Source organism: Lepidochelys kempii, chromosome 3 (genome assembly GCF_965140265.1).
Source record: "Lepidochelys kempii isolate rLepKem1 chromosome 3, rLepKem1.hap2, whole genome shotgun sequence".
In the NCBI taxonomy this organism is placed as follows: Eukaryota; Metazoa; Chordata; order Testudines; family Cheloniidae; genus Lepidochelys; species Lepidochelys kempii.
Window position 1 is genome coordinate 204,112,292 of NC_133258.1, and position 27,818 is coordinate 204,140,109.

The 27,818-nt window shown below is 43.5% G+C and overlaps 1 protein-coding gene across 3 annotated transcripts in view; it reads right to left on the reverse strand.

The window, feature by feature from the left end:
* Window positions 1–820: 820 nt before the first annotated feature.
* SNX5 (sorting nexin 5) overlaps window positions 821–27,818 on the reverse strand; it is a 37,957-nt gene continuing 10,959 nt past the window's right edge. Inside the window, exons 1-14 of one of the 3 annotated variants that reach the window (XM_073339728.1) lie at window positions 17,663–17,730; window positions 17,462–17,566; window positions 15,515–15,606; window positions 14,717–14,827; window positions 13,923–14,044; window positions 13,260–13,383; window positions 11,603–11,698; window positions 9,137–9,242; window positions 8,973–9,048; window positions 7,005–7,044; window positions 6,838–6,924; window positions 4,541–4,700; window positions 2,508–2,593; window positions 1,408–2,208 (exon numbers count right to left, since the gene is read on the reverse strand). In XM_073339728.1, the coding sequence (XP_073195829.1) occupies window positions 2,128–2,208; window positions 2,508–2,593; window positions 4,541–4,700; window positions 6,838–6,924; window positions 7,005–7,044; window positions 8,973–9,048; window positions 9,137–9,242; window positions 11,603–11,698; window positions 13,260–13,383; window positions 13,923–14,044; window positions 14,717–14,827; window positions 15,515–15,589 (1,164 nt within the window). In that variant the 5' untranslated portion in view covers window positions 15,590–15,606; window positions 17,462–17,566; window positions 17,663–17,730 and the 3' untranslated portion in view covers window positions 1,408–2,127. The other 2 variants (XM_073339727.1, XM_073339726.1) reach the window with 2 other exon arrangements.

Sequence of the window (27,818 nt, forward strand, 5' to 3'; positions counted from 1 at the left end):
GAGATGGGAAGGCGTATCATAGCTCCATGCCTTAGTTTCCCCATCTGTAAAATGGGGACAGTGATATTGCTCTTTTGTAAAGAGCACTTTGAGCACTCTGATGAAAAGCACTACACAAGCACAAAGTATACGGTGAAATAATGAAATTCAGCTGTTTACAGAAGGCTGTCCCACGAGAGATCAGCTCACCTATGCTTGCATTAACAATACCCAGTCCACCTGCCATCCTGAGCATACCAAGATGTTAAGGAATACTTGTGGCACCTTAGAGGCTAACAAATTTGAGCATAAGCGTAGCTCACAAAAGCTTATGCTCAAATAAATTTGTTAGTCTCTACGGTGCCACAAGTACTCCTTTTCTTTTTGCGGATACAGACTAACATGGCTGCTACTCTGAAACCTACCAAGATGTTGTATTTCTTTATGACAGCCAACCTGAGCTCAGCTACCTGTTAGAGGAAAGGAAAGTGCCAGGATGCAAAGTATAGCAAGAAAGCAGATCTTCAAGGCAGGAGGTCAAGTCTACCAGCCATTTTTAGTTCAAGAGTCTCAAAAAAACCCCTCAGGTTTCCTATTGGATTGCATTGTGCAACCTTTTTTAAAAATCTTAGTTTGTAAGAAGGTAATCAGACCATAAGCAGCTGTACCAATTTCAGTCTTGTTGTTGCCTTCTAATTGCAACAATCTCAGGTTAGAATGATATTCAGTGTATAACAGCTTTTCATGATATGAAAACAATTTTCCCCTAAACTACTTGGGGGTTTAAATCCCATATACAAATGGTCTATTATACAAGGCCATTTAGTTTATAGAAACACACTTCACAATATTAGACATCTTTATTTTTGTTGAGTGTACAAATACTGAATGTAGTTATAGAAATCCAAAATACACTGTAGTAGAAATCTATGAAGTGGAATGTATTTTACCTTATAAAATTGCTTAAGAATGTACATAAGACCCTCCCAAATATGAACTTCGACATGGTTTAGGCTAGAGACAGATTGCAATACCACCTTGATTTCATTCACGTGTCACTCTTGGAAAGAATTGCCCCTTTTTATCATTAGAAAACTGGTCAACATTCTGGAATCTAGTACTTGTACTTTTTGCTTACCTTGAGATATTAACTCTCAACAAGAAATTAGCTACATCCAAGTAATTCATATGCAATTCAGATTTCATTTCTACCCTGGAAGCCAATACATTGGCATCAACATGGTTAAGTATTAGTCAAACAAAATGTTTGAAACAGTGTATTTATATATTTTAACCTAATGAAGTCAAGCTAAATATAAATTTTCCCATGGCTGTTGAGTGCAACTGATGCTGTTTTCACATTAAGGCGCTTTAGTTGTTCTTGAACAAGTCAATGCAGCTTTGCAGGAGAGACACACTGTTCTGGAAGGGAAGACAGTTAATTCTGAGTGAGAAGCATGGGATCAAAAACAGGCACCAAATCAATTCTCACTCCAGAAACAAGTGAACTTAGCAGTTTTGATGTTCTCAGAAATGGAAAAGCTGAATTTTCTGTACTCTGTCTGAAAGCTACATTTAGTATCATCACTACAAAGACCACTAGAAGGATGCTAAAGTTGCACAGACAAGCAATCAAGTTAGGAAGTACCAAAAGTAAGGTTGCTTGTGCAATGTTAATTCTGCCCCTTGAAGTGTGCATATATAGTCCTTAATTATGAGATCACATACTATCCTCCTCCACCCACAGGGCCCATCTCATTCAGTGCTCACTATAAAACAAGTATTTCCAAGATCTTCTGTGCAACTTGTGAGAGGAGGTACCATCCCCATTTTACAGCTGGGGAATGGAGGGGCAGGGAGATTCAAGGCCAGGATTTGCAAGTGTCCACTAACTGTGGGTGCCTGAATGATTAATGCCCTACATGAGATACCCGCAGTCTGATTATTCAGAGGTACTGAGCATTTGCAGCTCCCATGGACTATTTGGAGGTCTGAGTGCTGAGGTGTCTCAAGTTGGGCTCTCAGAAGACGAGGAACACAGTGGCCACCTCTGAATTTAAGTGATTGTGCAGCAGCACAGAGTCTGTGGAAGAGACCCAGGAGAACCGGGTCCTATCTTCTTCCTGTAGCATTCTCTACACCTTTCAATTACTCCAGCAAATGAGGCAGGGGTCCTTCAAGCAGCCTCATTATCCGCACTGGGTATTCAATACCTGAGCATCCTCCATCCTGCACACAGAATAAGGCAGAGGCCTGTTGCATACTAACTTTTTCAATCATGTAATTAAAGACTAACATACACACAGGGGCCAAACCAATCTGGCTTTTCCTAGTTTTAGGACTTGACTCAAACTGAATTTTTCAAAAGGTTTAAAAATGTAATTTTAGCTTTTCAAAGGAAAGAACAATCCTCTAATGTGCAACCAGAGTAAAAAAATTTCATCAGGGAAAAGGTTTGGCAGTTTACGTGGCCCCAGACGTGGCATTACAGCCATGCACTTTCTACATTAGGGAAAGAGCGCGCTTACCTTTGCATGCTTGATTTCCAGCTCAGCCATTTCAATTAGATTTTTACGAAAGGCTGCTATTCTCTTCCGCTTGAAGCTGATCAGTTCTACAAACACAGGAGGGTGGGAATATATGCAAATTAAATTCTGGAGAAGCAGGGAACATAAGGACCTGCCCTGTACTCCCCACCCTCACTGCACACGGTATCAGTCTGCCAAACTCAGGGTTTTTATTGGCCAAGTTTACTTTCTTATGGTTGCAAGTCAAGCCATCCTAGTGTGATTCAGACTACAAGCAGCATTCAGCACTCAGAACAAGTTTGATACCCCTGCCTAGCTCCTCCTCTGAAGGATAGTGTGCCCAGGGAATTGAAGTTCTGGAGAGTAGACCCAAGGAATAGCCCTACAGCCTCGTTTCCTCCTAGAAGGAGAGTATAAAAGCAATAGAGTGGCACCTGTACAACAGCCCAGGGAGACTGACTCTAGGATTGTACCACAGGAAAAAGGGAACTACCCCCATTTAAACCCTGCTTAACGTGGGGCTGACTCCACATGTAAGGAATCAGCAGAGGGAAAGTGTCGCTTACTTGATCTAGGAAGGTACTTGGAATGGCTGGCAGACAATGGGTCACACCTCCTCTCTGCATGGAGGTAGGTCAGGCAAGAGGGACTACCCATTGCTGGACTGCTAGACATTCTAAAAGCACAAGAGAACCCACCACAAAGCATGGGCCCCCCCCCAAACACAGCACCCACTAGACAGCGCTTCGTTCACCTCATCTGCTTACGTATTTGCATCCCTTCCCTCATCCCTTGCGTGCTTAGCCCTAGATTAAGCTGTCTGGAGTAGGAACCTAACATCTTTGCAGAATCCCTAGCATACACAAAAGATTGGGGAAATAAATGAAAGGATTAAGTTAGAGAGACATTGACTAGATACTCTAGATAGTCCAGCAGAAAGGGGAGTCAACTGGTTTCTGCTTTAAGAAAAGCACACTACTCTAGACTTATGTACATACTCCTAAATAGCAGTGGTTGAATGCAATGTGCAGTAGGTTATTAGAGTAGCCAGAGTTTTAGTCATTCATGCTGCAGTACTACAGGAACTTTTATGCAAAGTTAGTACTTTGCAAAGTGCTTAGAGATCCTTAACTGATTTTTATGAAAGTCAAGGCTTTTTTCTGTCAGACTCTTCAGAAGAGTTACTCCAGATGTGACATTTCAGTCCTGTACTCCTGAGGTGGCATGTGCAGTTCTCTGACTGTATTATTTGGCCACAAGAGAAGCTGCAGTCATGTACATTTACATTCTGGCCAACAGCATGTGCATTCCCAGATCACTCCTGCCCTTGTGCAAAAGGTATACCGATGGTCCTGTGAGGGTATAGCTGACCTGTAAGCTCTGCCCTAGAATGCCCCTCCTAGCCAGAAGAGCAGCCTTGGGAGCAGGGATTGTTGGGACCAAGACCACTTTCCTCTTGCATGTTTTACTAGCGTGCTTGGACTCGGATCAGAAAAGTTTCACCTTGTTTTCCATTAGATACCTCTCACACCAGACGGCTATGACTCAAATAATGCTCTAAATGGACCACTGATCTACACCCATTCGGGCATCTTGACTTCACATAGCTGAAGGGATTTAGTTCCAAAGTTACCCTTGGGGGAGGGAGATAGCAAGAACAAAAAGCTTCAACCCAAAAGGAAAACAGGACCATAAAAGCAGCATAAGAATAGGCCCGTTCTTTCTTCAGTATTACAATGATCTGCTGAGTTTGAAGAACACCAGATGACTGAACATTTAATTGAGGTCACCAATTATTAAAAAGGAATATTTCGGGATGCTGAGACTTGTCCATGTGATGTAAAACTAGTTCACTTGACTATCTTACTCAGAAAGCCTGCTAGTCTAGAGAGAAGAGTTAGGAGAAATGGGACTTCTGAGTGAGCTGTGGACCACAGTGCTCTGTGGAGTTACTATGGAGAAATTCCCTCTAAGAGGCCTTGGAAGGATGCAGAGGATCAATGGAATTTAGTGCGTGGTAATGATGTTTGCACCTTCCTTTGCAGACTCTGAAAGCTTCTCAAACTTCTGACAGCAGTCTTGCTGATGTGCTTCTGCCAGTCTGACATCTTTACTTTTCAATCTAGCTTTGTCCAGGGCTTTGTTTGAATTTTCATAGTCTGCAAGACTCCGGGTACGTCTGTATAGGAGATCCTTTTAAAATAAATAAATAAATAAATAAAGAGTAGTCAGATGTTACTCTTATTTATATATCAACAGCATCTAGAGAAATTGGTTCTGGATTCTGTGCTTTGGTTACAGAGTAAGACAAGCAATAAGCCTCACACAAACTGTACTTATAAGCCAGCAGAGCACTTATCCTACCTCTTTTTCTTCAAAGCACATAAAAGACTGAAAGTAGCTTTGCAGTTCAAGAGCAGCTATTTATGGATGCCTACAATAGATGCTCCAGGAGAGTCACTTTACACTTATTTTAAAATGTTAAGCTACTGTCCCTCTCTCCTTCATCCTAACCAATTTTATCCACATCTTAAGAACCTTGGGGTTGCCTTTCCTTCCTTACAAGCATCCATATCTTGGATAGAATTCTGCTCAAGGAGGATTAGGCAGGACTTTCTGAAGCCATTAATGTCACTCCTTAAGCACCTAGAGATACACTAGCACTGTATTTAAACTAATCTAGAAATACTTTACAGAACAGAACACTATTTTGTACAACAGAATTGTTATAAGGCAACAACAATGCCCTGTAAAATTACAAAGGATACTGAGGCCACTGAGTGGCTAGAGTGTTTGAATTGCACTTCTCTGAATGAGCCAATGGAGTAACATTCATTATACTCCACACACACCATGGTACAAGCCTGACGCAAACCACCAGCTATACTAGGGTTTCTATCTTCTCCAGCCCAGTGTGGCACCCTCTTTCATAAAATCACCTGTATGATCAGAATGGAACACTGACCAGCAATAAAGTTTGCTCTCGAAGGTACATGGAAGGTCCCACCATAAACCTGATCTAATGGAATCTGGACTCTACACCAAATCCATGACAAAGCAATGAGAAGTGGTAGGAGGCAGGTGCCATTTTTAATCTTAAACATGAAGGGTGTGGTTTTTGAAAGAACTCAGTGCTGAGTTAGTCTCTCCCCATTGAACTCTGTGGGTTTACCATTACTTGAATGGGAGCAGGATTAGGACTACACTTAAGCACTTCTGAAAGTCCCACTCTAGAGCTTTATGGAAGTGGTGACAGCTCATGGTAGGTCTACACAGCAAAGAAACCCATGGCTGGCACAGGCCAGCCAATTCAGGCTCACAGGGCTCTTTTATTGCTGTGTAGGTTTCCAGCCCAAGTCTGGAAGTCAAGTTCTAGGACCCTCCCATCACAAAGGGTCCTAAAGCTTGGGCTCCAGCCCAAGCCTGGAAATCTACACAGCAATGAAAGAGCCCTGCAGCCTGAGCCCTGCATGCCTGAGTCAGCTAGCACAGGCCAGACAGAGGTTTTTCTTTGCTGTGTAGACATACCCTCAGGGGACTTAGAGCATAAAAACAGTCATACTGAGTCAGACTAATGGTCCGTCGAGCCCAGTATCCTGTCTTCTGACAGTGGCCAATGCCAAATGCTTCCAAGGGAATGGATGGCAATTGAATGATCCATCCTGTCATCCAGTCCCACCATGTGTCAGTCAAAAGCTTAGGGGAAGATTGTAACAGCCTTTTGTCATGAAAGCACACTGAATATCCAACCTGAGATTGTTGCAATTAAAGGCAAAAAACAAGACTCAAGTTGGTACAGCTGCTTATGGTCTGATCATCTTACAAACTAAGATTTAAAAAAAAATGTTGCAAAACACAATCCAAAAGGAAACCTGAAGGATTTTTTTTTTGGAGACAAACTAAAATGGCTGGTAGACTTGACCTCCTACCTTGAAGATCTGTTCTCTTACATTAAGTGGTTAAAAAAAAGGGAGAGTTTTGACTTCTTGAGAGTCTCCCCATCTGACTGCAATTGCTAAATTATGTAAGCGGTCAGCTAGCAGCCCCTTGGTTTTGGAGGGAGGAGTGGCGGCTTGTCAAGGGTCCCCTCACTTTGCTCTGAACTTCCCTACTCCATTCCTCTGGATTAAAGCCCAGAAAACATGCACAGCATGTCTATTTTTCCAGGCACAAGGGTGGGGACATGGGAGAGAGACTCAGGCTGTATTCCTTGTTGTGGGGTTTTTTTGGAAAAATGTATGCACAAGCTCATGTGCTAAATAGCAAGTTAATAATTAAGTTACTAAGCTCAGTGAATAATACAGGACAAGCTTTAGCAGAAGTGGCTCACCTTTGCTGCTTCTATGTTGAGCATATAGTATCTTAACAGTTCAGACAGCTTTAAGTCTTCGTCTGATGACACACGACTCTCTACCTTCTACAGAAGAAAGGAGTAGATAGGAATGATGTAACAAGAGACAACAAAACCTAGATTTACAGCTCTTCAAAGAAGCTTACCCTCAGTTTTTCAAAGAGCTCAGCAACTTTCAACAAGTACCTAAACAGAAAAGAAAAAAGCACAAAGGACAAAATCATTTTATTTATACTTCATGGAAATCTGTAATGTAGCACTTAAGAACACAAGATTAGTTACCATTAGAGCAGAAACCTACACAAGTTTGTATACTGGTATAGGTGCAGGTTTAGACAAGTCCTTATTTGAAAGAGGAAATTCAAGTACAGGTAAGAAAATGCATCAGGACTGAAAATGAAGACAGTGTGATAATATGGCAAGGAGCTTTTAGCTTTAACCTACTTATGAGAATCTACCCAACTTGTAAGCTTTGTTCCAATGGGCTTGTCTTTATGCTCTAGAGCCACAAAGAAGAGTTTAACAATGCTTACAGGACACCACTTTGACGTGGATATTTTGCATTGCGCCACACTTACTTACGCAAGTCCTTCAGGCCTCGTAAACATAACTGTTCTCTCCCAGTAAAAGCTGGCCTGATAAATTAACAAATCGCTGACTTGCATTGAGAAAACAGCCTCGGTATAGACATTATAAGTCAGTCAGTGTTTGTCCAAACCCACAAACGCCCAATGAATGGTATCTGTGTATTCTGGGAAGATACTGATAGCTATCCCAGGCACCTTAACAGCATATAGGAAGTCTCACATTGTGGCTGCTCCTCTAGATGTCTTAAGGGCAATGTACTCTAGTGCAATGTACTCAGGAGCTAGGAAGAAGGAAGACTGGCCAACCTGTTTACATGTAGTCGGGGTCCCTTCTACACTAAAAATTCTGACATCACCAGAAGACAGTCATGTGTCAGACTACAGGCTCCAGGCAAAGGACATACATAGTGAGTTGCCACCATGAGTATTGGCCATGTGTGGACACATGCCACATTTACAGGCAAGCTTGTCAGGCACAGGGTACAAACTTAGTTATGTTAGACAGGGCTTCTATAACATTTTGTATAATACATACAAAAGGGGAAATGACTGCGTAGGAAGGAGTACTGCAGAAAGGGATCTGGGGGTCATAGTGGATCACAAGGTATGAGTCAACACTGTTGAAAAGAAAAAACCCACCACACACACAAACATCATTCTGGCATGTATTAGCAGGAGTACTGTAAGCAAGACAAGTAATTCTTCCGCTCTACTCTGCTGATTAGGCTGCAACTGGAGTATTGTGTCCAGTTCTGGGCACTGCATTTCAGGAAAGATGTAGACAAATTGGAGAAAGTCCAGAAAAGAGGAACAAAAACGATTAAAGGTCTAGAAAACATGACCGATGAGGGAAGACTGAAAAAACTGGATTTGTTTAATCTGGAGAAGAGAAGACAGGGGACAGTTTTCGAGTACATAAAAAGTTGTTACAAGGAGGAGGGAGAAAAATTGTTCTTAACATCCAAGGATAGGACAAGAAGCAATGGGCTTAAATTGCAGCAAGGGTGGTGTAGGTTGGACATTAGGAAAAAAAACTTCTTGTCAGAGTAGTTAAGCACTGGAATAGATTGCCTAGGGAGGTGGTAGAATCGCCATCATTGGGGATTTTTAAGAGCAGGTTGGACAAACACCTATCGGGGATGGTCTAGATAATACTTAGTCCTGCCTTGAGTGCAGGGGACTGGCCTAGATGACCTCTCGAAGTCCCTTCCAGTTCTATGATTCTAGAAGACTAAAACTTGGTAAGACATCCTATGCACCAAGAGTCCAAATCTGCTGGATTCAACTAGGATTCTATTTAAAAACATTAAGTGGAACTGGATATGCAGCTAAAAAAAAAAAAAAGTTAAGTGTGCCATATTGATAGCACCATTAAAAAAACAGAAATAAAAACACTAGAGATATTAATTACCAAGGAGGGGACCTCAGACAAAGCCAGGATTCAGTTTATTGTGTAACAATTACAATTAGAGTGCTGCACGCAGAAGTCCAAGATCAGGTATTCACGGAATTAGTGGGTTTGCTTACTTTTTAGTGACTGTGGGCTCTTCTAAAGCCAGGCTGTTCAAGCAAGCTGAAGTGTGGATATAGTCATCTGCAACATCTGCAGGAACAAGGACAATGCTTTCAGTTTTGTCTCTAGTGACATACACGGAGATTACCTAGAAAAGGTTTGTATAAATAAAGTTCACTTTTATGGGATCTTGTCATCTTATCTGCTTTTGTGCATGCATCCTTGATTCTGTTGTAGTAGTTTACAAGAAAAATCTTCTCTTGCTCAAAGAAGTCATCCACCTCCTGAAAAGAGAATATGATCTGTTAGACCAATGGCACGGCTAGAGCAGGAGCATCTCCTTCATTTACCAATGAGTTTGGTAAGAGACTTTAAACCTTAGCCCCTATGTAGTGAATCTTGTCATTAAGTGTGGCTACACATTTCTAGCCTCCCCTTCATAGTATACACAATGAAACAGCCAAAGCTACTTAAAAAAAGAAGTTTCCTTTTTATGCAGAAGTGATGAGGGACCCCCCTCTCCATTGTTTGCTCTCCCCCACCCTCACTCACTGGGCTGGGGTTCATGAGGGGGTGCAGGCTCTGGGCTGGGGGGTTTGCAGTGTGGGAGGGGGCTCTGGGCTGGGCGTGTTGGTGCAGGAGGGGGTGCAGGCTCTGGGAGGGGGCACAGGGCTGGGGTGCTACTCCCCCTGGGTGGCACTTTGGGTCGCTCCCTGCCTACCTCACGCTGCTCCTGGAAGGGGCTAAAGGCCCCTGGCCCTGCCACTTTCTGCAGACACCTCCCCCAGAGCTCCCATTGGCTGGGAATGGGAAAAGTTTGCCAATGGGAGCTGCAGGAGCGGCACTTGCAGGCAGGAGCAGCATGTGGAGACCCCTGCTTCCCTACCTCACCCACCAGGGCCTGTGCTGGCTGCTTCTAGGAGCAGCATGGGGCCACGGCAGGCAGGGAGTCTGCCTTAGCAGCAGCCCCACTGCACTGCCATGGCCAGAGCTCATGATCAACTGGGAGAGTCCCCAGGATTGACCAGTTGATTGCAATCAATGGATTGGTGACCACTGTTCTAATGGAATGCAGCTATCATGAGAGGTTGTGTTGTGGCGTGGCAGGGCAAGGCTGTCCTTCAGGTACCAGCCATCATCCCCATGTAGAGTTTTGCAAACAAAGACTGGAAACTAATTTACCCATGGAAGACCAGGTCAACTTTGTTTAGTCAGAAGCAGTGAGTCCAGGAGAACAGATTTCAGATCATCTTAATCAGAAAGAGCAGAGCAGATCCCTTCAGTGGAGCTTATTACAGTGAGCAAGAGGGGAGCACTTCCAAAGAACTTGCTAAACAGCACCATGGTGTCCTTCCCAGGACACATCTTCAGCTGGCAGTTCTTTATGCTGGTTCAAATCTCAGCCAAATCCCTGGATAGCTGGGAGGTGCTACGTGTTTGTGATATAAAGAGGATCCAACTGGTGCCCTCCATCTTGCTGCCATTGTAGGCCACTATTTATTATCTGTGTGTGTGTGTGTGTGTGTGTGTGTGTGATGCAACTGCTCAGAGTCAGCACTTGGAGAGGAGCAGGTGACCACCACAAGTCTGGCTGCACACACAGGAGAATCAGTGAAGCTATCCCAATATCCCACTAACCCTTGCTGTGTTTGAGGTGGGATATTATGATTCCATGGCAGTCTATATTTAATGTTGTGGAGAAGTCCAGCAATTTGAGTGCTGCCGAATGGCCTTTGGACAAGGCCAAAAGGAGGAGGAAAACCAGTGCCACCAACATCATTTGTTCCTGGTCTGAGACCAGACTGGTGATGAGATTATCTGGTATACTGGTAGTAGTTTATGGCAAATTGAAGGCAGCCCTTGGAAAATTCTTTACTAGCTTTCTCTGGAGTTTAGATACTGGGCTGTAACTAGAGAGACTGAGTTGAGTTACAGTGTAATACTTGCTGGTGTTCCTAAATCTGGGGAAAGAGGAGATTACCCTTCTCAAAGTACTAGCACTTCCTACAGCATGAATGGGTTGAATCAGAGAGGAAAGGAGTTCATAACAGTGCACAGTCCCTGGTACCACAACAGGCTGTCTTGTATGTTTTGCTGAAACGATTTCCAACAGCCCTTCAGTGGGGTGTACTGGTTTCTGGAGCTGATTGGAGGTATTCCAGTACTATTAGATATGCAGAAGTTTCAGCAGACCACCACCACATTTCTGCCCAAGAGTTAACTACTCACAGAGCAGTTTCTTTAGCAGGGTATTACTAGGTGACTCTTCACTGTGTACTGAAAACTTTAGATATTTTGAGGGGGAAAAACAAAAACAAAAACCCTGACTCCTTAGATGCCCAGTTGCAGTATTTATATCCTTGGAGCCCAGGGATTTGTTGCTTTCATCCCCACCTTGCCAGTCACGTACTTCCTCTATGCAGGCAGGTTTTACCTATTCAGACACAATCAAGGGCTCTCAACTCTGCAACGGATTGGCTTAACTGATCCTTCAGACTGGATAGCAAATACGAGGTAGGTAAGTTATTGAGTATACTCTTGACAAAGTAGGTTTCTCCTAGCACCAGGAATAAAGCAATCCTACATAGTAGAAAGCAAGAGTGAAAAGGTATCAGATGGTTGTTGGAAGGGGAGCAAATCTTACCTTCACACCAGAGAAGAGGACTTCATCAGCACTCTTCACCATACTTTTTAAAAAGCCACCAAACATTTCTTTTGTATTTTTTCTCCGAACGCTTAGCTAAAACACAAAACACGATAAGAGATTGTTTTAGGGGAGTAATAAGTAGTTCATTGACAAGCTTCAAGTTCAATATTGTATTGCTGTGGTCACTGCACCATACGAAGTGATGTTTGTACTGCACTAAGTTCTAAGTATATTTTAAAGTGATTGAATTGCAAGTTTCCTCTAGAATTTCTGTTTTCAAGTTGTAGCACCAGAGAGGTCTTCTTGTAATGGAGACTATTGCTAGAAACATGGGAGTTAAATTGGTCTTTGTGCTGAATTCGTTTATGAACAAGGTGTTATAACAGTCTTTTCCATAGCTGCAGGTGCATTCAAAATGCACCTTACTTCAATAGCTTGTATTTAAATTCCTCCAAATAAAGAGGGAATATACAAAGCAGAGATGCTGTGTAATGGGCATGTTACACAGGAGCCCCTACAGCTGGAGAAAGACATAGGGTTTGAGGTGCACAGGCTTTTCTGAAGCTGAATTTTATCAGGGTAGATAAAAATATTTTTTTAAATTTAAAGTGCATTTTTCTTTAAAAATAATCCTATTTAAAATTAGTTCTGAATTATGATAACCTATGTTAAGACCTGTAATTACTGTAATGCTTAAAACCAAGAATATTTGAGAAGTATGTTTGCTGCTGAAGTCTCAAAGGAAGTCACTGGCTAAGCACCTGGAATCAAAGTTTGTTAAAGGGCTAAACCAGCTTAACAGTAGCCTCTCCTACAGGTGCAAGAGATTATTTTCTTCATTTTTGTGTATTCAACCAGTTTGATTCAATTACTAGTTTATTCAAAGTGTAGAATACAAGTGGGGGTTGAAAGCTTGTTCCTCCACCTCCCAATCTATAAAAAAACCACACCTGAGTATGGGAACAAGATCTACAAGTTCTAAAATCTTTAAGGACATGACAACCAGAAAGTCAAGTCAATTCCTTAACTACAGGGAATGCTTGCTTGAATAAGTTTATCAAAATGTTCTTAAATTTAAGACTTGCTTACTTCTTACCTATTCAGAACATTTAAGGCTTTTATTTAAAGCTTTAAATGCTGTTTATGCATTTTAAATCAAATTCCAAATTTCCATCTAAATGTAGTTTGACACAAATCATGATCTAGTGCATCCTCCCAACTAGCAAAAAGTAGTACCAAATTATACCACCCATAAGAATCAGCCTCTTTTGGAAGATAACTGAAAGATACACACGCAAAACAAGATTTAAATCAATGTTTCCCATTTGCTGATTTAAGTCCTGATTTAAAGTCAGTGTTTAAGTCAATCAAGCCTGGTTTGTATGTCACAGCTTATATTTTGAGGCAATGAGATTTCTGTAATGAATACTGACAAAAAAAGCTTTGAGTGAAATGGATTTTGGCCCTATGCTATTCTTGAGAAGTTGGTTGAGCAATCCTACATGGATAACAGTATAAACACTATGTAGGATTGTGTGTTTAAATGATCACTTGTGTTACAACTACAGCAAATTCTAAATGAGTTCATAGGAACTGACTGCATTCTTAACATCCTGTCCCAGAAGTGCAGAGGAAATGGAGGAAGATTCCTTACATCCTGGTCATACTCTAGGAAAACTTGGAAGTTGCGATCTTTGTTGAGCACAGGATGAGAAGAAAGTCGCTGAAGGAAAACTTCATGTGATGACACGGTCTTCTTAAAGACAGCAAGGTATTCACTGGAAGACCAAGGAGGGGAATCAAATCTCAAAGTTAAGCACCGAAGACAATGTGTAGTCTTTACTGTCTACTTCACTGCATAAAGTGTTGCTCTGACAAAAATAATTTTATTTAATGCTTCATGTTTTGGCCTAGTGCTTCTGAACAAGCATTCCTGTCTCCACCTGGCCGTTTCCAGTATATTTTAGAATTCACACAGTGATGGCCAAAAGACATTTTATGAAGGTTAGACATACAAGCTGGGTGGTATAATCTTTTTATTGGACCATTTTCTGTTAGTGAGAGACAAGCTTTCGAGTTACACAGAGCTCTTCTTCAGGGCTGGGAAAGGTACTAAGGTTGTTATGCATTTATATGGTTTATCTAACCAAGTCCAAGACTTTCTAGAAACACAGAGACATGGATTAAAGGCGTTACGGTGAAATTGCACCAACCCTATTTAAAATAAGGTTCTGGCTTGAGGTGTTACTATGAAAGTAGATCCTCCATCAAGATGCAGAACTGACTTTGGTTTATATACACAACTACACATACTTACGCTTCTAGTTCTTGCTTCATTTTTGCAAATTCCTCTTTTGTCATAGAGACTTCTCCTTCCCCAAGTTTCTGCATCTTCTCTCTGGGACCATCAAAGTCAGGCTTTGAAGGTGCTGGAGGTATCTAGTCAATATAAAATAGACTGTATTAGTTGCAAGTGCCTATCACTCTTGAGTGAAAGTTCCTGGAGTCTCCATAGCTACCTTGTAAACTAATGTACTGCTGCTCTTTTTACCCAGGTTGTGTGTAGTGCAGTTTGTGGATGCAATGGGGCTCATCCAGAGTGCTCACAAATCCTGTGTCACAGGATGGGGAGACATGGGCCTGTATTTCTGTATTGCCTCTTGGCCCGTTTACCCCATCATCTGCAGGACTCCTGGAGAAGCTGTACTAATGGAGGTTCTCCACCAGCTGCTACCCTCGGACTCTACACTGCGGTGTCACGTTCTCAAAAGTCCTCGAAGCAGGGCAACCAATGGCTCTCTAGAAGGGTTTCTACAGGGTAAGGAATGATACCAACATGGGACAAATACACTCTGCAGTACCTGCAGGATTCCCATATTGTGAGCTTACAAGAGTGGAGGGCAGGGTATGGCCCCATGTTTTCAGACAGTTCAGGGAAGATAAAAGCAAAGCTATGTTACAACCACATTGAATCTGCATAGTTAAGATCCAAGACAGAAAATGCTAGCGGTATTTACTTTAGCAGGGTTAGCAGCCTTACTAATTTCCTTTTAGGTGCACCACATTAGATTTTCCCATTATAAAATTCAATCCTAAACAAAAACCACTTACAATAAATCCTGCATACTCTTCAGTTTCAGCAAGTGTATCATGTAGCCACACAAAGTCTTCATGCTGCCTCGTAACTGAAAACTCTGGGCTTTGAAAAGTTGGCAGTGTAGTCTGGAAGACAAGAGATTCAGAAGTCCTAGTGTTTCAAAAGCTAGTGCTTTTAGAAGCAGTTTTATTCATTAGTTTCCATAGCAAGCCCTTTTGACTAGTAAACGCCACACCTAATTGCCTTTTCTAGTGTTGGCTAGCACTCAGTTAAGGTGAGCCTTCTTTGTATCTCCCCCTTAGCAGTGACAGGATCATTGTAGGAACAGGATATTCGAGTGTCCCATACCACTTTAGAGGACCAGAATTAATGATACCTAGTTCTTACATAGTGCTTTCAGCAGAGATTGAAAACTTTACAAAAATGAGGCAGCTATTATCCCCATTTTACAGATAAAAAACAGAGGCATGGGGAGGTTAATTTCCATCCACTACTGCTTAGCAAAGCTAAGAGTGGCAGTATTGATCTGTCTGAAGACAGAAGACCACAACCACCACCACCCTGCATCAGTTACTTGGTTTCCATTTCGACAGTTCTCTTCCCCTTCCTAAGGTGTAAAAAGTATAAATAGGCAGGACAAAAGAGAATTTGAAGAGCAATTAGCAAAAGAGGCACATTAAAAAAACCCAGCAAAAAAATTTAAGTACATCAGAAGCAGGAAGCCTGCCAAACAATCAGTGGGCCCACTGGACAATCGAGGCGCTAAAGGAAAATAAGGCCACTGTAAAGAAGTTAAGTGAATTTTGACTCACTTGTCTCTGCAGAGGATGTGAGGGAGATTCCCACACCTGAGCCATTCTTTTTACATGACAAATGTGAGGAACCATCTAAGATTCAGGTGTCACTAGAGATGGTTTTGGATAAATTAAACAGTAATAAGTCACCAGGACCAGATGGGATTCACCCAAAAGTTCTGAAGAAACTCAAATATGAAATTATAGAACTAACAACTGTGGTATATAACCTATTGATTAAATAAGCTTCTGTAACAGATGACTGGAGGATAGTCACACACTTTTTTTTTTTAAAATATAAAGGCTCCAGAGGCAATCCTGGCAGTTACAGCCAGTAAGCATAAATTTCAGTACCAGGCAAACTGGTTGAATAGTAAAGAAGAATCAGACACACATGAACACAACTTGAGAGAGTCAACATGGCTTTTGTAAAGGGAAATGCCCCACCAATCTACTAGAATTCCAGGGGGGGGGGGGAGAAGGAGAGGAGAGGAGAGTAACCAAACATGTGGACAAGGGGGATCCAGTAGATGCAATGTACTTGGACTTTCAGAAAGCCTTTGACAAGGTTCCAAACCAAAGACTCTTAAGCAAAGTAAGCAGTTATGGAATAAGAGGGGAAGGTCTTCTCATGGATCAGTAACAGGTTGAAAGATAGGAAACAATGGGTAGGAATAAATGGTCAGATTTCAGTACAGAGATGGGTAAATAGCTGGATCCCCATGGATCTGTACTGGGACCAATGTTATTTACAGTATTCATAAATGATCTGAAAACAGTAGGAAACAATGCAATGGCAAAAATTTACAGATGACAACTACTCAAGATAGTTAAGTCCACAGCAGACTGCAAAGAGTTAAAGGAATCTCAAACCTGTAACTAGGCAACAAAATTGAAGAAATTCAATGTTAATAAATGCAAAGTAATGCACATTGGAGAACATAATCCCAACTATACATACACAATGATGGGGTCTAAATTATCTGTTTCCACTCAGAAAAGGACCTTGGAGTCATTGTAGATAGTTCTCTACAAACATCTGCTCAGCGTGCGGCAGCAGTCAAAAGAACTAACAGAATGATAGGAACCATAAGGAAAGGGACAGATAATGATCAGAAAAATTATAATGCCACTGTATAAACCCATGGCATGCCCAAATACTGCATGCAGTTCTGGTTGCCCGATTTCCAAAGAGATGTATTAGAATTGGAAGAGGTACAGAGAAGGGCAATAAAAATGATTAAGGATATAGAAAAGCCTCCATACAAGGAAAGAGTAATAAAACTGGGACTTTTCAGTTCGGAAAAGAGATGACTAAGGGGAGACAGGATAGAGGTCTACAAAATCATGACTGGTGTGGAGAAAGTAAATAAGTGTTATTTACCCCTTCACGTAAGAGGTCACCTAATGAAATTAATAGGCAGCACATTTAAAAAACAAACAAAAGGAAGTGCTCCTTCACATAATGCACAGTCAACCTGGAGAACTAGTTTCCAGGGGATGTTGTGAAGGCCAAAAGTATAACCAGGTCCAAAAAAGACTTAGATAAGTTCATAAAGGATAGGTCCATCAATGGCTATTCACCAAGATGGTCAGGGATGCAGCCCCATGCTCTGACTGCCCCTAAGTCTCTGACTGCCAGAAGCTGGGAGTGGACAACAGGGCATGGATCACGCAATTGCCTTGTTCTGTTTGTTCACTCTGAAGCACCTGGCACTGGCCACCACTGAAAGATAGTCCATCCAGCACAGTATCCTATTTGGTCTGATCCAGTATGGCTGTTATGTTTAAGCCCTGCAGTTTGGGGTTTTTTTTGTTTTTTTTTTAAACGAAAGCCTAAGATCTAGGAGTTAATGGTGTAGACCCATTTGACAACAGTATAAGGGTCCTACTTGCCTCATTCAAGTGGATTTTAAGACTGCATGTGTGTACATTAACCACTTTCCCCTTTCACCATGAACTTACCTTAGTATGTACAGTGAACTTTACTTTGTCTTTTTCACTCAGGGCATCTGGGATGTCAATTTGGAGGGAAGGATCAATATTTAGATCCACAGACACAGCCCTCACCTGAAACACAAGTCAAAGTCAGAAGTCAAGATTAATCTTGTCTTGCCAGTAATCTAAAATTGATAAAGACAGTGCACAACCAGAAATTCTTAATACCTTGAAAATGTCTCAAGATTTGAATCTGATGTGTCATGGTCATATTTAACTGTATGCTTTAGCTGAAGGGATGCAAAAGAACCACAAGTCTTCCCCCACTCTAAACACATAGGAAGAAGCTTTTGAACTTGGAGTTAAGTTTAAACAGACATAATCAGTAGCCTTTTGAAGAGTCCTTTAAGGTACCTGTAAAGGGTTTTCAGAAGCCTGGTTTCTGCCTTGTATCTATAAAATAAAAAGCTGTTTTCAAGTTTTCCCGGCTTGTTTATCAGGAACAAAGTCTGTTCTTCCTAGATTTTGTTGGGGGTCTTGGGGCAGGGACAGAGGCACACACCAGCACCATAGATGTTTGTTAAGGTCTTGCACTTTTAAAGTCAGGGGAGTTGAAGCTTAGAGACATTGTTTCTTTCAATATTCAACCACCAGTAAGTTTTTGTAACTACATCTTTAAAAGATCAAGTAATTAGAAGCACCTTCCACCATTGCTCGGTTTCTAGTCTTAGGATGTCAATTTACTAGTTTTCTGGTCACTGTAGAGTCTGCAAACACAGACAAGACTTTAAATCAAAAACAAGCTGAAAAAACTGAACATCAAGGGTCTTTGCAAGTTATCAGCATGTAAATTAAGGCACAACCCCAGTTGTACTTTTAGAGCTCACTTTTTAAAAAAATGGGGTAGTTTAATTATTAAATTGGACTTTGGAAGACTGGGAGATCCAAAGTTAAGGTTCTATTTAAAATGCAGATGTTTGGGGGTATAGAAGTCAGATAACTAACTCTGCCCCATACTAGGACACTTCCCCATCTTTCCAACCTGCAGTCCTTTTGGTCATGACTTTTCCTTAAAATTTCAGTTTAGAGTCTTCAGCTCATTTGTGAGCATCCTTCATTTGGATAACACAAACTACCTGTACCATTTACCATAAAGTACAATAAGTATGGAGTACAGAAGTCAGTTTCTTCTTCCTGCCACCCTTCTCATACCACAAAAGCACCCCCTTCAGCTGCTCAGCTTCACACTTCCCATCCATTGAGCCATTTCCCCCACTGCTTACTCAAACAAGTCCTTCTCCAACCCCAGCTCCAAATAAAAAAAATAAAAAAAATTAAGAGATTTAAGTCTGGTAACTAACCCGATATGTGCTTCCCACCATTCTGCTTGTATCTTTTCGCCTGCCCTTTTCAGAGGTTTTTTTTGCCTTTCTGAGGCTATGTCTACACTGGCAATTGAACAACAAGCTTGTCTCTCAGATGTCCCGTCCCCCCCCCCGAAAGACAAAAGTTTTGCCACAACAAGCACCAGTGTGAACAGCGTGTTGTCAGCAGAAGCACTCTCCTGCCAACAACGCAAATGCCGCTCGCTGGGGGGCAGTGGAAGTTTGTCAGCACAAGAGTCAAACAAACAGCCGCTATGCAGCATGACTTCGTGGCACAGCTGTAGCAACACAGCCATGTCTACACGACACAGCTAAATTGTAAAGCAGGGAATACACCTTCAGTGTGGTCACAGCATTGAGCACACTGCCCATCCCACCATTCAAATCCTAATTAGCACTTAACTGCACCACTGCAAAATATGGTTCCAGTCTCTACATGAAAAGTAGAGTTCATATGTAATTCTACAGCCACCACCTTTCAAGTCAGAGGCAGTGGGCTCTGCTCTAGGATGAGATTGAAGTTTATAGGCCAAGCTGTATGGAAATATGGAGAGCCAATTATACAAGTCTTTCCAAAAAGACTTTGACCCCCCACTTCCATAAATATTGTACATGAGGACTGGGATGCAACTGATTTCAGGTAGTTTTGTTTTGGCAACAACTTCCCTTAGTTCTGCAGAGATTAGTGTCTCCATGAAGATGAGAGTTTTAAGTCTTAAAACAAGATTCATACACAAATTTAAAGGTGCATCAATTTGATCATTAGAGCCAGGAACAGGTGGCCAGCCAAGAGATGCAGGAAGTATTATAGCACCTCAATTTAAGCTTGCTTTCAGAACACCCTGCACAGAGCTCCCAGATTCAGCTAGTTCCATCATGTTTTAGATAGCAGGCTGATGAAATGTGCTTTGGGTGCTAAAGGTAACAGAGAGGAACGGGCTGTTTGGGCCCCTCTGCTTCTTCACAACTTAAGAAAACCTTCATATTATTTGAATTGCCCTCCCCCTCACTGTTACAAATTCAGACCTTGCTGTCTTCCAGGGTAGACAATTGCTAACTGGAAGTCTGGCAGGTTTCTATCACCGCAAGTACCATTGGAGTGGAAACAAGGGGTGAGGATGTGATTTTATAGTCCTAGAACTGGTTACATCTATTTAACTGACCATTTGGAGGAATGATCTATTAGATTCAACCACCCCCAAATCCTTTAATTAAGGGCTAAGAGTGCTCCAAAAATATTTGGAGTCAGAGCATCAACAGAACAGGAGAGGACAAACTTCACCCTCCAGATGTTTTACAAAAAAGCCACAAATTGTAGTTAAGTCAAGACTCAGGCCTGTACCATACACCCTGCAGCAGCAAAGGAAGAAGTAAAGCTAGTTTTTCCTCCTCCTTTCCAGGACACTTTCCCATTTCCATGTAACGTTTCAGCACCAAGCACCATTTTAGTTGTGGCATGTGCCAATTTGCTAAGCCGCTGAATCGCCAACTCAGCTGGTAAAGCAGTGGGCTGTACATCCTGGATTCCTATGGTCCTAATCTCAGACATTCTTTGAAAGGACAAAGCCCAAGCTTTCCCACTCAAAAAACAGATTAATCTTCAGAACTTCTCCCCACACTGCACACCAAGAAGCAACAGAAAGAGGCCAGATTAGTTTGCAGAGACTGGAACAACTCAGTATTCTTCCCTCCCTGTCCAGAGAGCTCCCCCTCCCCCCCACACACACTTTAAGGCTTCCTCAGGCGTGAGGTTCTGTGTTTCTATTTTTTTAAAGAGACACATACAAAAGCAAGTTTCCTTCTGCTTAGCCTAGGTTGTTGGGTTTTTTTTTTGGGTCAACTTAGGCTCAGCAAGCAGATCGTGGAAATACTCTATGCCAGGACAAACAGGAATAGCACATTCCTGCAGTAGCTTTTTGCTGGGATCAGAGGTTACAGATGCCTATACATTGAGGCGAAAGTTCCTGCAGGCAAGTCAGACAAATGTTATTAGCCAGCTGTAGTAATCATTTGTAGTTCAGTAACATCTCAGGGCCTCAGCCTAACCAAATTTGGGCCCCTGCTGTGGTACAGACTATCACTGAGAGTCCCTGGCCTCAGAGTTTACAATCTAATTAGATATAACAGAAGTATTCCCACTTGTAGACCTTGGAAAACTGTCCCAGAGAGGTTAAGTGACTTACCCAAGGTCACACCACAGGAAGTTTGTGGCAGAGCTGGAACTTTAACCCAGCTACTTAGCCACAAGATTATCCTTTAAAAAGTAGGATTCTGAATAGATCATCCCCAGGAAAGAACGCAACACTCAAACACTGTAGCAGTTTTGTAGCAGATGCTCTTCCAGATGTTCTTGACTTTTACCCACAATGCACTAGAGAGTTGAAGAGGGGACTTGACAGTGTCCTGTCAGATCTACTGACCGAACACCCAAAATCCAGATGCTGTGAGCAGGGGAGACCACAGGTCATCACTTACTCCAGCCCCTACTCAGCCAGAGTCTCCTCCTACCTTCATTGGGCAGCTGCAGCTCCAGCTCCCAGCCCCATCTCTGTAGGGAAGTCCCTCCTGACCTGTGTGGGGAGGAGGGGAGAGAAAGCAGCAAACCACAGTGGGGAGGGGTGTAAGAGGAGTGGATGGGGCCTCAGGGAGAGAAGCAGGGCAGGGGAGGTTCCAGCACTCCTGCTGGAACATCTGGGTTTTTAAATATTACCAAATTGGTAAACCCTAGCACTTTCCCTGCCTCTCATTTTGTAGAATAGCAAGGAAGGAGTATTAGTCACCGTGCCTTACCATGTCCTTTTAGAAATGGAAGGATAAAAAGGTTATCAGCCATTATGCAGCAAAACACCCAAGGGCTCAGTGCCCCATAAAGCCAACCCATATGGAAGCCAGACCATTTCACTTCTGCAATAGGTCAGAAGACAGTTTATTTTAAAGCCAGACAAATAAATTTGTTTTTCCCTGAACGCATTTGCTGCCTGTAGGACACGAAGGAGTTGTAGGAGATGTTTTAAGGTCCCCATTCTTATTTTTTCAGGCTAATCTGTTGAGTGCCTGGCTCCAAGCCATTTATAGGTACAGTCTACATAAGATGTAGTACTCTAAGAATGGTTTGGTTCCCCCTAGTAGCACCCTGCTACTGTCAAGTGCTCCAACACATGATCTAGATCAGTGGTTCTCAAACTTTTGTACTGGTGACCCTTTTCACATAGCACGCCTCCGGATGCAACCCCCCACCCTTATAAATTAAAAGCACTTTATATATTTAACACCACTATAAATGCTGGAGGCAAAGTGGAGTTTGGGGTGGAGGCTGACAGCTCGTGGCCCCCCATGTAATAACCTCGTGACCCCCTGAGGGGTCCCGACCCCCAGTTTGAGAACCCCGGTCTAGATACTGTTTGGCTTAAATTTGCCTTCGCCAACTGAGTACCAGGAGTCTGAACTGTTGTATTGTCAACATAGGATGACTACTTGCCCTAATGTCCCAGAGTGCACTAGTGGTCTTCTCAAATCTTCCAAAATTGACAGTTTCTAAGAGCTGCTTTGAACCAGAGGAAACTGCAACTGAAATAGTTTGAGAGCACCACTGTTGACATAGGGGTAAGTCGATGGTTCAGAACACAAATCTGCATATCAAGTGTGGACACAAAAAACTGTTCTGGTTCAAACTGGAGCAGCCGAAGCCTCTAACAATGAGAGGTTTTGACAAAGATCTGCCTAAGTAGTTCCTGTCAGGCATGGTCAGTTTAACGAAGTCGGACCACAGCACAGCTGTCAATCTTGTTAACTGAACCAGGGCTCAGTGCAGTTCTTCTGCATATGGAGAGAAGGACAAGCTGTTCTACATTAGCTAAACAATGCGAGTTAAACAGGATTAACAGTTTCATTTCAGGTTTCAGAGTAACAGCTGTGTTAGTCTGTATTCGCAAAAGAAAAGGAGTACTTGTGCACCTTAAATCAGAACATTAAATGCTCAGATAAATTGGTTAGTCTCTAAAGTGCCACAAGTACTCCTTTTCTAGTTTCATTTCAGTTACTAGCAAGGTATTTTAGGAGCGGACTTCATGGTGCATACTGCGATTTTTAAGAGCTTACTCTTTTTGACATTCCTTATCTCCGCTGTCCAAACAGGATTGACAGGCAAAACAATACAAACTGCTGAGTCTGTGAAGAGTGTGATAAGCCAAAGGAAGCAACTTCCTTTCAGCTAGTTTTCAAGGAAAGTGTTGCACAACCTAGCCAGTCCTACAGTTGTGAGCTGTCATTTTAGATTTTGTAGGGAAAAAAGTTGCAGTGCCAAGAGGAGATCACAAATAGCCTTTGCATTAGTTGGTGACTAGAGAACATTTGCAACATATGACTCACTGTTGCACTTCTCTTCTTGGTTGCTGTAGTGCAGGGGTCCAAAAGAGGCTGTGGAAAAAGGGTAATGAATCCAAGTGATCGGTCACTTTAGCATCTTGACTAAAGCCTATGTTTCAAACTTTTGCTGATGGTTCATTCCAAATAAAAAGCTAGTTTAGTGTCACTAGGATAAGTGATTTTAACTTAACAAGTTTCTCTATAGTATAGAGACTGAAGTAAGCTTTACAGAAAGAAAAGTTTAGCAGATGTTATCTACAGCTGGCTCATTCCACTGGGCAGGGACACATTCCAGGTGCATGCAATCCTGTGCTAATGAGCCACATGCAGTGATGAGCTGCCAAAATCTTAACCAGTTCCCTCCTCACCCCACAAGGGGGTCATTGCCCACCCCGGGCCCCTGGGACTCCTGCCCCATCCAACCCCCCTGTGTTTCTTGACACACACCCCCAGGACCCCTGCCCCATTCCCCCACCTCCCCTCTCCCCAGAACCGGGCAGGAGGGTCTCATGGGCCACTGTAGTGGATACCCACCCACCCTTAAGAGCCAGAGGGACCTGCTGGGGGGTGAGGTGGGGAGTCCCGGCAGTGCTTACCTGGGGCAGCTCCCAGGAAGCACCCAGCAGGTCCCTCTGGCTCCTAGGGGCGGGGGAAGCATAGCTGCAGTGGGGGGAGCGGCCGCTCCCCCCACTGATCACATTGAAAGTGGCGCCTTAGGTGCAGACTCCGTGTGTGCTCAGGGGCTGGAGCACCCATGGGGAAAATTTGGTGGGCGCACAGCACCCACAGGCAGCTCCCCGCCCGGCCCCAGCCTACCTCCACTCCGGCCTCCGCCCCTGAATGCGCTGCCCTGCTCTGCTTCTCCACACCCCCACCCTGGCTTCCCGCGATTCAGCCGTTTGGTGAGAAGTCTGGGAGGGCTAAGAAGCAGGCAGCGGCTTCCACCCTTGGCCTGAGCTGGTGGAGGTGAGCTGGGGTGGGGAGTGGTTCCCCTGTGTGCCCCCCACCCCGAGTTACCTGCTGCAGCATGGGCAGCCCTCCTTCCCCCCGCCCCCCAAGCTCACCTCCACGTGCCTGAGTTTGAAGCCACTGCCTGCTTCTCAGCCCACCCCGGCTTCCCATGCAAACAGCTGATTTGCAGCGGGGGGGGGGGCGCAGAGAAGCAGAACGGGGCAGTGAGTTTGGGGAGGGGCTGGAGGCAGAGCAGAAGTGAGCTGGGGCCAGGCATGGGGCGGGGAGCTGCCAATGGGTGCTCTGCACCCACCAGATTTTCCCCTTGGATGCTCCAGGGCCAGAGCACCCACAGAGTTGGCGCCTAAGGCGCCACTTTTGGCCGGTTAAATTTAGAAGCCCTTTTAGAACCAGTTGTCCCTTGTGGAACAACCGGTTCTAAAAGGGCTTCTAAATTTAACAACTGGTTCTAGCGAACCGGTGTGAACCAGCTCTGGCTCACCACTGGCCACATGCCTTGATCTCTGAACCAGATATGCTCACAGTGCTACTGGCAACTTAAAGAGTCTGCACTAGACTTTTGTAGGTTTCCCTCCCACCCCTGTGTTGGCACAGCTAGCTGCAGCAGCACTAATGCAGACTGGAGCTTACTAGGATGTCTGAAATACAGTTGCTACTGCTGGTCACACCCTTGTAGCGCCCAGGCACAGAAAGGCTTACACGCATTTTCCTAGCATAGACAGGGCTATGGAGGGGAGGTGACTGGACAAGGATCTGCATGTGAAAATACAGGCAGACTTTATTTCAGCGAGCAACAGGAGGCTGAGATTCAGCCTGGGGGCAAGGAATAGTATGAAGGTTGTTTTACTCTGGGGTTCTAGAGACAGCTAGTTATTTTCTCCTTCAAAAAAAAAAAAAAAAGGGATGTGAAGACACCCATGCACGTTTTGAAGTCAGCCTGGGGTTGCACGCTCGACCTCTGTACCGTAATCAAATCCCATGGAGTTCCTTCCTGTAGTTGTGCAACTGGCTGCTCCTAGCCTGTCAGCCCTTTACGTAGCTTATGTCTGAAGAAAAGCTACCACCCCACCCAGGTTGGTGGAACAGATTTTTCCTTCCGAAGTAAAAAGAATTCAAATACATGTGATTTGAGCTGGAGTCTAATTAAGCTGGCCCTCTTTGCCCTTAAAGCCCCAGTTAACAATGCAGAATGGGGAGCCTTTAACTTTGTATTAGTCTTAACGGAGGAGGAAGTTGCTATTCAATTGCTGAGACCAAGTCTGAACTTCCATTCAAAGCCTTCTTCTCTTCCTTCCTGCCCCAACTTGTGACTGGAGTAATCAATGCATTTGTAAAAATGGGTATTGTGATTCCCCCATAAATCTGATCAAACTTTTGGGTTTGTTTGTTTTTTTTTGTTAAAAAGCAACTAGTATCTTCCCCACCGCCACAAGAGCAGACCTCTCAAGCAGCCAAGGCCCACATGTGGATCATGATGTGTGAAACACTCATAATAGGGACAAAAATAAATACAGCAAATTTTAAATCTTGTGTTTGTTCAGGCCTAGTACAGCTGGGCCTTGGTCTATCACTGGGTGCTCTTCCTGGCCTCTACTGCAATACTAATAAAATGCTGTGGGATTCCTTCCTTTAGTACAATGGCTCTTATAGAATTATGGAATTGAGGTTATTTCTGACAGTCAGCTTAAGAGTAGGAGATAGCACATGTAGGTAGGTAACTTTGGAACTAAACTGAGGGACACTCATCTTGGACATCCCACTGTCTTTCAGCCCACAACCTCCCAGCTGTGGGGGGCTTTGTGGACACAATGTCGGTCAGCACAGCCAACTTCCTAGAAACCAGAAACTTCATCCTTATGGACTGGAGCACAGAGAAGAGGAAGGGATCATACTAGATCAGTGGCTCTCAACCTTTCCAAACTACTGTACCCCTTTCAGGAGTCTCCTTTGTCTTGTTTACCCCCAAATTTCACCTCACTTAACTACTTGTTTACAAAATCAGACATAAAAATACAAGTGTCAGCCACTATTACTGAAATATTGCTTTCTCTCATTTATACCATATTATAAAATAAATCAACTGGGATATAAATATTGTACTTACATTTCAGGATTTAGTACACAGAGCAGTATAAACAAGTCACTGTGTGAAATTTTAGTTTGTACGGACTTTGCCAGTGCTGTTTCTATAGCCTCTTGTAAAACTGGGCAAATATCTAGAGAAGTTGATGTACCCCTTCAAAAAACCCTGCATATCCTCAGGGGTACGGTGGAGAACCACTGGATAAACCAGTTTCATTATCCTGGGAAGGGTCCATTGGAAATCAGAGAAGGGGGGAGCAAGGGTTGAGACTATGCAGTCTGTTTTATATACCTCCCCCCATTACTACAGTATCTAAGCACATCACAATCTTTAAAGCATTGCTCCTCACAACACTGCTGAGTTAAGAAGCGCTATTATCCCCATTTCACATGTGGGGAACTGAGGCACAGGCACATGAAGGGCTAGATTGACAAAGAAATGGAGGCTTGGTGATGCTCAGCATCACCACACTTCACTTTTAGATGCTTAGAAAAATCATTGAGACTCACAAAGCCTGAGTTTGGCACCTAGGATCCCTTCACAAGGGATGGGGAGAGACAGGCACTTCAGAATGGGGTTCACAAAAGCCAGCATGCTAGGTGACTTGCTGCCTAAACTAGCCAATAGGACTCACCCCTTTCCCTGGGATATCCGAAGCCCCCCAGCCATCCTCCCCCTCACAGCGTTCAGCACCTAAATCCAGGCTGCAGAGAGAGACACCTCCCACTGCTTGGACTTCTCAGCTGCCAATCCTCTCCTTGTGTTAAATAGCTATACCATTTTTTCGAGAAGTTCTCTTTTTTGGGGGGGGCGGGGGGGTGGAGGGAGAAGGAAGACCTCCCTCATCAACTTCTAGCCCAGTGATTGGGGTACTCAGCTGGAGCAGAGACACCACCAGTTCTGGTCTCCCCCTCTTGCGGGGGGAGACAGAATTTTAAAAAGGGCTTTGCCACCTCTCAGGTGAGTGCTCTAAGCAGTAGGCTAGGAGATATTCTGATGTGGGGATCCCTCAGTCTCTCCTGTTGAAGCTATTCTTGTCGATAAATAATGAATCATTGGGCCAGAGAGAAAAAGACACCCAAGCAGGAGAATAACTCTGTACCTAGTGGTTAGAGCCCATTCCTGAAAGGTGGGAGCCCTAGGATCCAGTCCCTCTGCTCCATTGGCTACTTTTAATCACTTTCTCCGCTTGAAGCTGTTCTACTGCGGAGCTTCCCGAGTCACCCACAGCCAAACATCCCAAACCAAGTGACTCAGGCACTCATCTGAGTAGTGGCAGATCCCTGTTCAAATTTCTTCTCGCCCTCAGGTGGGTGACTTGAATCAGTGGTCTCCACATACCAGGTAAAGACCCTGACCACTGGGCTAAAAGTTATCAGGTCCTAATCCTCCTCCTGCACCTGCTTTGTGTAAGCTCACCTATAGTGGCCCAATTCAGTAAGCCACCTCTAAGCCAATGGCCCAGATCAGGCCCTGCAGGCAAGTTAAGTGGAGAACACCTAGGTTTCCCCAGTTCGTGCATTATGGTGGGGCTTAGGCATCAGCGTGCACCCAGAGACAGAAACAGGCAGACTGGGAA